Genomic DNA, 13,289 nt, shown 5'->3' with positions numbered 1-13,289 from the left:
ATGTGCGGTGGGAGCCGTTATCAGCAGGGTTATCAGCCGCCTGCCGGGTCCCAGCCTCCAATAACCTGCTTCGTGCCCAAATATGAGGCTTGTCTCCGCTCCTGGCGTCACGCAGCACCACCATGGGGCTCACTGCCTGCGTGTCACCAAGGGGAGTCAGCCTGCCTGTGTGCTGCATGTCCCTGAGCAGGGGCTGGGGCTCTGGCTGTGCCCATGCAGAGAGGGTCCCCACAGGGACAGGACCGACCCAAACAGGGCCTCCCTCTGCACTCTAGTGCGTAGCACATACTAGTAGGGTCCTACAGCTGCCTTTGTGGTTCCTCAGGCAGCAGTGAGGATGAATAAGGTGCCCATGCTGGCAGCAGGAACCTTGCATCAGCCGCTGGGACACAGCACTGCCTGCATCTGGGTACAAGTGGACCCAACATCCTCCCCGCAGCACAGGCAGGAGGGGATGTTTTCTCCATGCAGGGAACCATTGTGAGCATCAACCTCACACAGCTGCCGTGCCACCTGCACAGAAGCCATACACGGCATAAGGTGCTGCTCTTCTACTCGAGCCTGCAGCATGCAGGAAGGGGTCTTGCTGCCCCGCTTTGCCGTTGCCGCTGCAGGAGCAGACACAGGAACAGCTGCAGAATGCAGCAGTCCTAGGGCTGTGCAGCCGCTGTGGGGACAGCGCAGAAACCCCAAGTGCACAGGGGAAGGAAGGCTGCAGGGCCGAGCTGTCCCTGCCCGTGTCCCCGCGTGCAGCCCGGCGCTGGGGAAGGAGGAAGTGTGCGACGGGTGCGCGGCCGCTTTCAAAAGCGAAAGCCTGCCTGTAGACAGCGCTGGGATGTGGGGCAGAGCCCGGCCCCACTGCAGGGTCACTGCGTGGCAGCACGGCTCAGTGGGCACCGGGGGCTCCTGGGAACACGGCTGCGGGGCCGGGCTCCTGCTGAGGGTGCGGGGATGCAGTGTGCGGGACGGGGATGCCAGCGGCACCCGGGCGTCGCTCCCGCCCTGCTGTGCTCGTGTTGCAGAGCTCCGGCCCTGCCCTGCTCTCACGAGAGCACCAGCGCGGCCTCCCTGCGGGCCGCAGCGGGGCCCAGGAGGCAGCAGCGGCCCAGGAGGCAGCAGGGCTCGGCAGGGCCGGGCATACAGCTCTGCCAGCAGCACCGGGCGGCACTGCAGCACGGCTCCGGGCCCAGCTGAGAGGCCCCGGCGGGAAGGCCTGGCCTGCGCGGGAGGGATGAGCGCTGCCAGCCACGAGGCCGCCATTCCTCCTGGCAGCGGCACGCTGCGGTGGCACGCAGCTGATGGGGCAGGACAGCCCGTCCCAGGACTCTAGCTGAAACCCCAGGGACGGCTGCTCGGCACCTTCCATCGGGAACCTCCGTCAGGGATGGGAATCCTGACCTCAGCCACTGCGGGTCCTTACAGACTGCGGTAACAGACAAGTGCAGGAGGTGGCTCAGAGCCTGGCCCGATGCCTCCTGTGTCAGACGGAGCTCTTTAACGTGTGTGCTCTTCCCACTGCCAATGGAGGTGTCCTCAGAAGTGGAGACCCTCCCAGCAAGCGCAGGGTGAGAGCCAGCTCCATCAGGTTTGCTTAGCAGAACGTGTGTGTGTATGGGAACTGATAAATCAGGGCCTGAACCACTGACTGATCACCTGAAGCAAGCACTGAGTCAGATGCAGGAGCACAGGTGAAGGCAATCCAGCTGTGTGATGGGAGGGGGTGAGCCTGGCTGCACCTCTCCTAGACCCCATGTAAGGGCTGACTGCCACTGGGGAAGGATCTCTTTCTGGAGATCCCTCTCTTTGGCATTTTCTACTGCAAGCTTAGCAAACGAGGGAGCATTTCATTGCTTTTTGCTTGTCAGTTTCCATCACAATGATCTCTCCAACTAGAAAACCTGTAAAACACCATCCGAACTATGCCACTCTGCTAGCTATAAATTTATTAATTGTACAGTATGATAAGGCTATGAATGTATGTGGAGATACATGCCCTACAGTTATCTTCTGAATTTCTGTAACTGCTTGCCAATCTGCCCTTTTCGGTTTGTATCTCCCCCTCGAGTCTGTTTACAGCTCTCTCCCCCACGGCACACTGGGGGCAGGGGCAGAGTGAGCGAACGGCCGGGTGCTGCTCAGCTGCCTGCCGGGTGAAACCACAGCGTGTGGCAGCGTGCCTGCACCTGTGTGCCTGTGGGGACGCGCGGTCCTTGTTGTCCTTCCACTGCAGCGCAGCAGTCACGGGAGCCATCCCACCTCATCTCTCTCAGCTTTCACACTTCTGTCATTCTTACCCCCGTGCCCAGAGCGAAGGGGACCTCTCTGAAATCTGTCTGTCCCAGAGCCACGGGGAATGGCTGACAGACTCAGTTAGAGAAGCCAAGGCTGGAAGGGAGTTTCTGGAGAGCTCTGTGGTTTTAATAAAGAAGAGATACGCATTAGGAAAGAGTTACAGAAAATTATCTTGAAAGGCAATTTGCTGTTGTGTCCCAGCTTCAGGAAGGAGAATGGAGCAGTTTGCTGCTGTTCTGTGCACCAGGCAGGGATTGGTGATGCTGCCAAGGCCAGGGCTGCCCCTTTGTGGGGACTGAGGTCCCTGTCCAGCCACGTCCACACGGCCTGCTCACAGTGATGTGCCCAGGGTGCTGACACCAACATCGTCGTAACCTGTGTCCTCGGGGGGCTGTGTGGGGGCTTCCCTGGCGTGAGGAGAGGAGGAATCCTCCAGCACAGCCATAGCATCGTCATAGCCATGTGAAGGGCTGTGCTGAGGCTGGGCAGGGGAGTCTGCGACAGACATGGATGGGACATTGGTGAGGACACTGCTGGGAGGGACTTTGTGCCCTGACCTCCCATTCAGTGCTGTTTTTCTGCGTCCCCTCTGAAGGGTACTGTGTACCTTTCTGTACTCACAGTGCACCTCTGTGCCCGTGCCCCTACCTGGGGACACCTGGAGGTTGCTCTCCTCTACACCGTCCCCACTGTGCTCCGACACCTTTTTCCCTGAGCCCTGGGACAGGGAGCCTGGAGGCAAGGAAGGGCATTGGGGACATGACAGGGGATGGGGAGAGCCTCAAGCCCCGGGGACCATCCCGCTCCCACCTGTGTGGCTGGGCACCTCCTGGTACTCAGGCATCAGGCTGTAGTCCAGCTCCTCATACACAACCTCGGAGGCAGCATCCTTGCTTGGGCCTGCAAAGCAGCATGCATGGCACTGGTGCCCCCAGTGTCCCCAGGGTTCTGCCTTGGGGTCGTAGAACCTCCAAGGCGGTGCCCACCTTGGCACTGGGCCCACATGCGGTGTGCCAGAACTGCCAGGGCGGCCAGGGCCAGGCACAGCAGCGTCCCCAGGACCACGCACAGCACCGTGAGCGCTGACACACTCCTTGGTGCTGCAGTCAGCGGGACAGCGCTGTGGCTGAGAGCTGTGGGGCAGTGATAGGAAGCGTGAGGCCCCATGGGGATGCCATGGCAGCAGTTAGAGGACAGTGAGCAAGGACAAAGCCATTTGTTGAGGTGTCTCTGTCCCGGTGGCTGCTACCTGGGGCTGGGCTGGTGGCCTCACTGCTGTCCCCGGTGTCCTCGTCACACACGATGTGGGTGATCCCAGTGGTGTCGCATTCCTGCAGCTGCCAGGGCGCTGAGGGGCAGCGCCAGAGCGAGCGGGCCCCCTCCTCACAACTCACCCAGCTCAGCCAGGCGGGCTCCGAGCCCTCTGCAGGGACTGGTTCCAGACTCCCCCCAGTGCCACATCCCAGCTGGCGGCAGACAGCAGCGGCCGTGGCGGGGCTGGTGCCATTGGCACAAACAGGACCCCACATCCCCTCATGCAGCACCTCCAGCTGCCCACGGCATCTGCTGCTTTCCCCTGTCAGCCGCAGGTCCAGCAGCCCTGCAACGAGGTCAGGGGATCACTGCACCCCAGAGAGGTGGGGCTGATCCCATCCACAGGGATGATGGCACTCACCTGAGCACACTGCGCCCGCACCGCCGCCAAGCTGGCAGCCACGCTGCACTGTGGCCGGGCAGTGCCAGAGAGCATCCTCTGTCCCAGAGCAGCCCCCGGCACCCGGCCACAGCCTCTCTGTGCCAGGCCCAAAGCGCTCGGAGCCAGGTGCCTCCAGGGCCCATCCGCAGCCCAGCTGGCGGCAGACGACGGTGGCATCGTGCAGGGTCCAGGTGTCCTGGCAGACGGTGCCCCAGGTGCCCTTGCTGTACACCTCCACCCTGCCGGCACAGCGCCCGGGGCCGCCCACCAGCCTCAGACGTCGGCTTCCTGTGCGGGAATGTCAGGCTGGGGATGAGGATAGCAGTGTGATGCCAGTGGCCCTTCCTTGTGCACTCACCTGAGCAGGTGATGGCCAACTCCTTGTGGCTCTTGGTGGGCTCTGTGGCCATCCCTGAGGCATTACAGTGTGCCAGCAGCTCCTCGGTGCCAACACAGTGCAGCTCCTGCAGCTCCATGGGGCCCGAGCCGTTGTCTGGTGCAGCATAGACTTTCTCCGGCACACCGCAGCCCAGCTGCCGGCACGCCACAGTGGCAGTGCCATTGTCCCACAGCCCCACAGACACATGGGCCCACACACCAGGGCTCACGGCCACCTCCAGCCGTCCGTCACAACGGCTCTCCACACCGTGGAGCCTCAGGGGCTCGGTGACACCTGCAACAGCATTGCTGTGTCTTGGGGTCTGGGAATGCTCCCTACCTGGTGGGGGGCCTTGAAGCCCCTACACCCACCTGAGCAGTTGACAGCAGCGGTGTGCCCAGGGGTGCAAGCGGGCTGTCCCAGCACCTCCACGAGGCACTCGCCCAGGTTCTGCTCGCTCCCACTGCAGCTGAGGGCATCACGCCGCAGTGTCCCCATACCAATCCCAAAATCGCCTGGTGGAGGCAGGGAGACAGCAAAGCCACAGCCCAGGTGGTGGCAGAGGACGTGGGCATCAGGCAGGTCCCAGGCAGTGGCACACAGGGGCCTCCACACCCCTCGTGCCTCCACTTCCACCCGCCCAGTGCAGACCGAGCCTCCATCCGCCAGCCGGAACCCTGTGTAGGCTGCAGCAGAGAGAGGGTGGTGGGGTTGGTGGAGCGAGGGACTTCCTGTGTGCCCAACGCTCCGCGAGGCTGATGCAGCCCAACGGCACCAGAGCTTACGCGAGCAGATGATGGCAGTGGGTTGGGTGCAGTTCTGGATGTGGGGAGGCCGCTGTGTGCAGGCTGATAGGAGGAGCTCATTTCCATTGCACTCAAAGGCACCATCCCAGAATGGCCCTGCTGCTGCCCCAAAATGCCTGGCTCCTTGTAGGGCCAGTGCAGTTCCACAGCCGAGCTCCCTGCAGATGACCTGGGCAGCCATGAGGTCCACGTTGCCATGACAGACACTTACCCAGGCTCGGTCCTGCCGCACCTCCAGCCTCCCTGAGCACTCACTGTCCCCTCCGGCCAGCCGGGTGAACCCTGCTGGGAGAGGTGGGCTGCTTGGCTGTGGGATGTGGCCGATGGGCTCCCCATAGTGATGCATGCCCAGAGCTCTTACCTTGGCAGACCACAGATGCATTATAATCAGCAATGACATTGTAGGGACCCCAATACTCAATGTTGCAGTCCCACAGGGCCTTCTCTTTCCCGTTGCAGTTGACACCGACGAACATTACGGGGGTGCTGACTTGTGATGTATGCCAAGTAAACTTGGTTTGACCAGCCGAGCCGCAGCCCAGCTGCTGGCACACCACCTCAGCATCATCCATGTTCCAGTCATAGTCATAGATGGTGCCCCAGTGTCCCCGCAGCTTTACCTCCACTCTCCCCACACAGGGTCCCCCACCATCCGCCAGCCGCAGCTCCAGTGCTACTGCATTAGGAATTAGACTCACTCCTGCCCTGGCGTCCAGGCATGGGGTCCTAATATCAGCCACCACAACTCACCTGAGCAGATCACCCCAACATCCCACTCATGGCCACAGAAGTGGTTCCCCCAGCCATAGTGAGAACAGTCCTGCAGGGTGGCCTCAGTGCCACGACACAAGTATGGATGCAGCCAGATGCGTCCCTTGCCTTGCCCAAATGGGGCATATGAGGACGTATGGGCCACCGTGCCACAGCCCAGCTGACGACACACCACACTGGCTGCTTGCATGTTCCACTGAATGTTGTAGCTACAGACGGAGCCCCATTCGCCCTCGTGCTTCACCTCCACCCGACCGGCACAGCGCCCACCGCCATCCACCAGACGCAGCTCCTCGCTGCCTGTGGGCACCCCGGGGAGCTGGCTGAGCCTGGGGGTGCCCGTCCCATGGCTGCAACCCTGCCCCTCTGCTTCCCTCTTGTTCCATGGCCACCCCACTGCCCCATCACTCACCCATGCAGAACTGCACGCAGAATAGCAACCCCAGCACCCTGGCAGGCATCATCATGCCCCACATGCACAGCCTGCAGCCCAGGATGGGGAGGGGGAGATATAGGCAGCCCCTGCAGGCAGGAGCCAATGGGGACGGCGATGTGCGGTGGGAGCCGTTATCAGCAGGGTTATCAGCCGCCTGCCGGGTCCCAGCCTCCAATAACCTGCTTCGTGCCCAAATATGAGGCTTGTCTCCGCTTCTGGCGTCACGCAGCCCCACCACGGGGCTCACTGCCTGCGTGTCACCAAGGGGAGTCAGCCTGCCTGTGTGCTGCATGTCCCTGAGCAGGGGCTGGGGCTCTGGCTGTGCCCATGCAGAGAGGGTCCCCACAGGGACAGGACCGACCCAAACAGGGCCTCCCTCTGCACTCTAGTGCGTAGCACATACTAGTAGGGTCCTACAGCTGCCTTTGTGGTTCCTCGGGCAGCAGTGGGGGTGAATAAGGTCCTCATCCTGACCAGGTCCTACGCAGAGGGCCATAACCAGCCCGTCGCAGCAGCTGGTGGGACACAGCACTGCCTGCATCTGGGTACAAGTGGACCCAACATCCTCCCCACAGCACAGGCAGGAGGGGATGTTTTCTCCATGCGGGGAACCATTGTGAGCACCAACTTCACACAGCTGCCGTGCCACCTGCACAGAAGCCATACACGGCATAAGGTGCTGCTCCTCTACTCGAGCCTGCAGCATGCAGGAAGGGGTCTTGCTGCCCCGCTTTGCCGTCGCCGCTGCAGGAGCAGACACAGGAACAGCTGCAGAATGCAGCAGTCCTAGGGCTGTGCGGCTGCTGCGGGGACAGCACAGAAACCCCAAGTGCACAGGGGAAGGAAGGCTGCAGGGCCGAGCTGTCCCTGCCCGTGTCCCCGCGTGCAGCCCGGCGCTGGGGAAGGAGGAAGCGTGCGACGGGTGCGCGGCCGCTTTCAAAAGCGAAAGCCTGCCTGTATGCAGCGCTGGGATGTGGGGCAGCGCCCGGCCCCGCTGCAGGGTCACTGCGTGGCAGCACGGCTCAGTGGGCACCGGGGGCTCCTGGGAACACGGCTGCGGGGCCGGGCTCCTGCTGAGGGTGCGGGGATGCAGTGTGCGGGACGGGGATGCCAGCGGCACCCGGGCGTCGCTCCCGCCCTGCTGCGCTCGTGTTGCAGAGCTCCGGCCCTGCCCTGCTCTCCTGAGAGCACCAGCGCGGCCTCCCAGCGGGCCGCAGCGGGGCCCAGGAAGCAGCAGCGGCCCAGGAGGCAGCAGGGCTCGGCAGGGCCGGGCATACAGCTCTGCCAGCAGCACCGGGCGGCACTGCAGCACGGCTCCGGGCCCAGCTGAGAGGCCCCGGCGGGAAGGCCTGGCCTGCGCGGGAGGGACGAGCGCTGCCAGCCACGAGGCCGCCATTCCTCCTGGCAGCGGCACGCTGCGGTGGCACGCAGCTGATGGGGCAGGACAGCCCGTCCCAGGACTCTAGCTGAAACCCCAGGGACGGCTGCTCGGCACCTTCCATCGGGAACCTACGTCAGGGATGGGAATCCTGACCGCAGCCACTGCGGGTCCTTACGGACTGTGGTAACAGACAAGTGCAGGAGGTGGCTCAGAGCCTGGCCCGATGCCTCCTGTGTCAGACGGAGCTCTTTAACGTGTGTGCTCTTCCCACTGCCAATGGAGGTGTCCTCAGAAGTGGAGACCCTCCCAGCAAGCGCAGGGTGAGAGCCAGCTTCCTCAGGTTTGCTTAGCAGAACGTGTGTGGAAAGGCTGTGAATGTGTGTGGAGATACATGCCCTACAGTTATCTTCTGAATTTCTGTAACTGCTTGCCAATCTGCCCTTTTTGGTTTGTATCTCCCCCTCGAGTCTGTTTACAGCTCTCTCCCCCACGGCACACTGGGGGCAGGGGCAGAGTGAGCGAACGGCCGGGTGCTGCTCAGCTGCCTGCCGGGTGAAACCACAGCGTGTGGCAGCGTGCCTGCACCTGTGTGCCTGTGGGGACGCATGGTCCTTGTTGTCCTTCCACTGCAGCGCAGCAGTCACGGGAGCCATCCCACCTCATCTCTCTCAGCTTTCACACTTCTGTCGTTGTTACGCCCATGCCCAGAGCGAAGGGGACGTCTCTGAAATCTGTCTTTGCTCTACGGCCCCAAGGAATGCCCAATGGACTCAGATAGAGAAGCCAAGGCTGGAAGGGAGTTTCTGCAGAGCTTTGCAGTTTTAATAAAGAAGAGATACTCATTAGGAAAGAGTTACAGAAAATTATCTTGAAAGTCAATTTGCTGTTGTGTCCCAGCTTCAGGAAGGAGAATGGAGCAGTTTGCTGCTGTTCTGTGCACCAGGCAGGGATTGGTGATGCTGCCAAGGCCAGAGCTGCCCCTTTGTGGGGACTGAGGTCCCTGTCCAGCCACGTCCACACGGCCTGCTCACAGAGATGTGCCCGGGGTGCTGACACCAACGTCGTCGTAACCTGTGTCCTCGGGGGGCTGTGTGGGGGCTTCCCTGGCGTGAGGAGAGGAGGAATCCTCCAGCACAGCCATAGCATCGTCATAGCCATGTGAAGGGCTGTGCTGAGGCTGGGCAGGGGAGTCTGCGACAGACATGGATGGGACATTGGTGAGGACACTGCTGGGAGGGGCTTTGTGCCCTGACCTCCCATTCAATGCTGTTTTTCTGCGTCCCCTCTGAAGGGTACTGTGTACCTTTCTGTACTCACAGTGCACCTCTGTGCCCGTGCCCTTACCTGGGGACACCTGGAGGTTGCTCTCCTCTACACCGTCCTCAATGTGATCTGACACCTTTTTCCCTGAGCCCTGGGACAGGGAGCCTGGAGACAAGGAAGGGCATTGGGGACATGACAGGGGATGGGGAGAGCCTCAAGCCCCGGGGACCATCCCGCTCCCACCTGTGTGGCTGGGCACCTCCTGGTACTCAGGCATCAGGCTGTAGTCCAGCTCCTCATACACAACCTCGGAGGCAGCATCCTTGCTGGGGCCTGCAAAGCAGCATGCATGGCACCGGTGCCCCCAGTGTCCCCAGGATTCTGCCTTGGGGTTGTAGAACCTCCAGAGCGGTGCCCACCTTGGCACTGGGCCCACATGCGGTGTGCCAGAACTGCCAGGGCGGCCAGGGCCAGGCACAGCAGCGTCCCCAGGACCACGCACAGCACCGTGAGCGCTGACACACTCCTTGGTGCTGCAGTCAGCGGGACAGCGCTGTGGCTGAGAGCTGTGGGGCAGTGATAGGAAGCGTGAGGCCCCGTGGGGATGCCATGGCAGCAGTTAGAGGACAGTGAGCAAGGACAAAGCCATTTGTTGAGGTGTCTCTGTCCCGGTGGCTGCTACCTGGGGCTGGGCTGGTGGCCTCACTGCTGTCCCCGGTGTCCTCGTCACACACGATGTGGGTGATCCCAGTGGTGTCGCATTCCTGCAGCTGCCAGGGCGCTGAGGGGCAGCGCCAGAGCGAGCGGGCCCCCTCCTCACAACTCACCCAGCTCAGCCAGGCGGGCTCCAAGCCCTCTGCAGGGACTGGTTCCAGACTCCCCCCAGTGCCACATCCCAGCTGGCGGCAGACAGCAGCGGCCGTGGCGGGGCTGGTGCCATTGGCACAAACAGGACCCCACATCCCCTCATGCAGCACCTCCAGCTGCCCACGGCATCTGCTGCTTTCCCCTGTCAGCCGCAGGTCCAGCAGCCCTGCAACGAGGTCAGGGGATCACTGCACCCCCAGAGTGGTGGGGCTGATCCCATCCACAGGGATGGTGGCACTCACCTGAGCACACTGCGCCCGCACCGCCGCCAAGCTGGCAGCCACGCTGCACTGTGGCTGGGCAGTGCCAGAGAGCATCCTCTGTCCCAGAGCAGCCCCCGGCACCCGGCCACAGCATCTCTGTGCCAGGCCCAAAGCGCTCGGAGCCAGGTGCCTCCAGGGCCCATCCGCAGCCCAGCTGGCGGCAGACGATGGTGGCATCGTGCAGGGTCCAGGTGTCCTGGCAGACAGTGCCCCAAGTGCCCTCGCTGTACACCTCCACCCTGCCGGCACAGCGCCCGGGGCCGCCCACCAGCCTCAGACGTCGGCTTCCTGTGCGGGAATGTCAGGCTGGGGTTGGGGATGGCAGCATTGTGCTCATGGCCCTTCCTTGTGCACTCACCCGAGCAGGTGATGGCCAACTCCTTGTGGCTCTTGGTGGGCTCTGTGGCCATCCCTGAGGCATTACAGTGTGCCAGGAGCTCCTCAGTGCCAACACAGTGCAGCTCCTGCAGCTCCATGGGGCCCGAGCCGTTGTCTGGTGCAGCATAGACTTTCTCCGGCACACCGCAGCCCAGCTGCCGGCACGCCACAGTGGCAGTGCCATTGTCCCACAGCCCCACAGACACATGGGCCCAGACACTGGGGTGCACGGCCACCTCCAGCTGTCCATCGCACCGGCTCTCCCCATCGTGGAGCCTCAGGGGCTCAGTGACACCTGCAACAGCATGGTCTGTCTTGGGGTCGGGCAGTGCTTCCCACCTGGTGGGGGGCCTTGAAGCCCCTACACCCACCTGAGCAGTTGACAGCAGCGGTGTGTCCGGGGGTGCAGGCGGGCTGTCCCAGCACCTCCACGAGGCACTCGCCTGGGTGCCGCTCGCTCCCACTGCAGCTGAGAGCATCACGCCGCAGTGTCCCCATACCCATCCCAAAATGGCCTGGTGGGGGTAGGGAGACAGCGGAACCACAGCCCAGGTGGTGGCAGAGGACGTGGGCATCAGGCAGGTCCCAGGCAGTGGCACACAGGGGCCCCCACACCCCTCGTGCCTCCACTTCCACCCGCCCAGTGCAGACCGAGCCTCCATCCGCCAGCCGGAACCCTGTGTAGGCTGCAGCAGAGAGAGGGTGGTGGGGTTGGTGGAGCGAGGGACTTCCTGTGTGCCCAACGCTCCGCGAGGCTGATGCAGAGGCTGATGCTGTACCAGAGCTTACGCGAGCAGATGATGGCAGCGGGATGGGAGCAGTTCTGGATGTGGGGAGGCCGCTGTGTGCAGGCTGATAGGAGAAGCTCATTTCCATTGCACTCAAAGGCACCATCCCAGAATGGCCCTGCTGCTGCCCCATAATGCCTGGCCCCTGGTAGGGCCAGTGCAGTTCCACAGCCGAGCTCCCTGCAGATGACCTGGGCAGCCATGAGGTCCACGTTGCCATGACAGACACTTACCCAGGCTCGGTCCTGCCGCACCTCCAGCCTCCCTGAGCACTCACTGTCCCCTCCGGCCAGCCGGGTGAACCCTGCTGGGAGAGGTGGGCTGCTTGGCTGGGAGATGTGGCCGATGGGCTCCCCATAGTGATGCATGCTCCCAGTTCTCACCTTGGCAGACCACAGATGCATTATAATTGCCAGGGGCATTGTACGGACCCCAATACTCAATGTTGCAGTCCCACAGGGCCTTCTCTTTCCCACTGCAGTTGACACTGACCAACATTGCGGGAGTGCTGACTTGAGATGCATGCCAAGTAAACTTGGTTTGAGCAGCTGAGCCGCAGCCCAGCTGCTGGCACACCACCTCGGCATGATTCATGTTCCAGTCATTGTCATACACCGTTCCCCAGCGTCCCCGCAGCTTCACCTCCACTCTCCCCTCGCAGGGTCCCCCACCATCCGCCAGCCGCAGCTCCAGCGCCTCTGCATCAGGGATCGGACTCAGCCCTGCCCAGGCATCCAGTCATGCTCTCCCAGTATCAGCCAGACCAACTCACCTGTGCAGATCACTCCAACATCCCACTCATGGCCACAGAAGTGGTTCCCCCAGCCATAGTGAGAACAGTCCTGCAGGGTGGCCTCAGTGCCACGACACAAGTATGGATGCAGCCAGATGCGTCCCTTGCCTTGCCCAAATGAGGCATATGGGGACGTATGGGCCACCGTGCCACAGCCCAGCTGACGACACACCACACTGGCTGCTTGCATCTTCCACTGGACGTTGTAGCTACAGACGGAGCCCCATTCGCCCTCGTGCTTCACCTCCACCCGACCGGCACAGCGCCCACCGCCATCCACCAGACGCAGCTCCTCGCTGCCTGTGGGCACCCCGGGGAGCTGGCTGAGCCTGGGGGTGCCCGTCCCATGGCTGCAACCCTGCCCCTCCGCTTCCCTCTTGTTCCATGGCCACCCCACTGCCCCATCACTCACCCATGCAGAACTGCACGCAGAATAGCAACCCCAGCACCCTGGCAGGCATCATCATGCCCCACATGCACAGCCTGCAGCCCAGGATGGGGAGGGGGAGATATAGGCAGCCCCTGCAGGCAGGAGCCAATGGGGACGGCGATGTGCGGTGGGAGCCGTTATCAGCAGGGTTATCAGCTGCCTGCCGGGTCCCAGCCTCCAATAACCTGCTTCGTGCCCAAATATGAGGCTTGTCTCCGCTTCTGGCGTCACGCAGCCCCACCACGGAGCTCACTGCCTGCGTGTCACTAAGGGGAGTCAGCCTGCCTGTGTGCTGCATGTCCCTGAGCAGGGGCTGGGGCTCTGGCTGTGCCCATGCAGAGAGGGTCCCCACAGGGACAGGACCGACCCAAACAGGGCCTCCCTCTGCATTCTAGTGCGTAGCACATACTAGTAGGGTCCTACAGCTGCCTTTGTGGTTCCTCAGGCAGTAGTGGGGGTGAATAAGGTCCCCATGCTGACCAGGTCCTACGCAGAGGGCCATAACCAGCCCGTCGCAGAAGCTGGTGGGACACAGCACTACCTGCATTGGGGCACATACAGACCTCTGCCCTCCGCACAGCACAAGTAGGAAGGGATGTTTTTCCCAACATGTGGACCCAAAGTCAACACCAACCTCACACAGCTGCCGTGTCACCTGCACAGAAGCCATACAGGGCATAAGGTGCTGCTCTTCTACTCGATCCTGCAGCATGCAGGAAGGGGTCTTGCTGCCCCACTTTGCCGTC

General features: G+C 62.5%; 2 protein-coding genes across 9 annotated transcripts; both read right to left on the bottom strand.

The window, feature by feature from the left end:
• Window positions 1–2,483: 2,483 nt before the first annotated feature.
• Window positions 2,484–7,407, bottom strand: LOC149917775 (scavenger receptor cysteine-rich type 1 protein M130-like). 4 transcript variants are annotated; one of them, XM_090140703.1, is made up of 12 exons: window positions 6,357–7,407; window positions 5,924–6,244; window positions 5,535–5,849; window positions 5,153–5,455; window positions 4,739–5,053; window positions 4,347–4,661; window positions 3,968–4,276; window positions 3,539–3,892; window positions 3,279–3,425; window positions 3,103–3,192; window positions 2,941–3,024; window positions 2,484–2,787 (listed from the first exon to the last, which is right to left on the bottom strand). In XM_090140703.1, the coding sequence occupies exons 1-12, from the start codon at window positions 6,670–6,672 to the stop codon at window positions 2,624–2,626; spliced, it is 3,033 nt and encodes a 1,010-aa protein (XP_089996829.1). In that variant the 5' UTR covers window positions 6,673–7,407; the 3' UTR covers window positions 2,484–2,623. The 4 variants fall into 4 exon arrangements, with proteins under 4 accessions (XP_089996829.1, XP_089996830.1, XP_089996827.1 ...); XM_090140704.1 differs by having other exon boundaries at window positions 3,542–3,892; XM_090140701.1 differs by having other exon boundaries at window positions 4,739–5,455.
• Window positions 7,408–8,317: 910 nt separating this feature from the next.
• LOC149917774 (scavenger receptor cysteine-rich type 1 protein M130-like) lies at window positions 8,318–12,712 on the bottom strand. Of its 5 annotated transcripts, none has more exons than XM_090140692.1 (12): window positions 12,526–12,712; window positions 12,093–12,413; window positions 11,704–12,018; window positions 11,322–11,624; window positions 10,904–11,218; window positions 10,513–10,827; window positions 10,134–10,442; window positions 9,704–10,057; window positions 9,444–9,590; window positions 9,268–9,357; window positions 9,106–9,189; window positions 8,318–8,864 (listed from the first exon to the last, which is right to left on the bottom strand). In XM_090140692.1, exons 1-12 carry the CDS (start codon window positions 12,587–12,589, stop codon window positions 8,437–8,439), a joined length of 3,045 nt encoding a protein of 1,014 aa, XP_089996818.1. In that variant the 5' UTR covers window positions 12,590–12,712; the 3' UTR covers window positions 8,318–8,436. The 5 variants fall into 5 exon arrangements, with proteins under 5 accessions (XP_089996818.1, XP_089996819.1, XP_089996822.1 ...); XM_090140693.1 differs by having other exon boundaries at window positions 9,707–10,057; XM_090140694.1 differs by having other exon boundaries at window positions 8,653–8,952; window positions 12,526–12,711.
• Window positions 12,713–13,289: the final 577 nt, after the last annotated feature.

The sequence above is a fragment of the Phasianus colchicus genome, chromosome 5 (genome assembly GCF_987193195.1).
Source record: "Phasianus colchicus chromosome 5, bPhaCol1.hap1.1, whole genome shotgun sequence".
Lineage (NCBI taxonomy): Eukaryota > Metazoa > Chordata > Aves > Galliformes > Phasianidae > Phasianus > Phasianus colchicus.
Note: the sequence above shows the minus strand (reverse complement) of the source record. Positions and strands in the feature narration are given on the sequence as shown.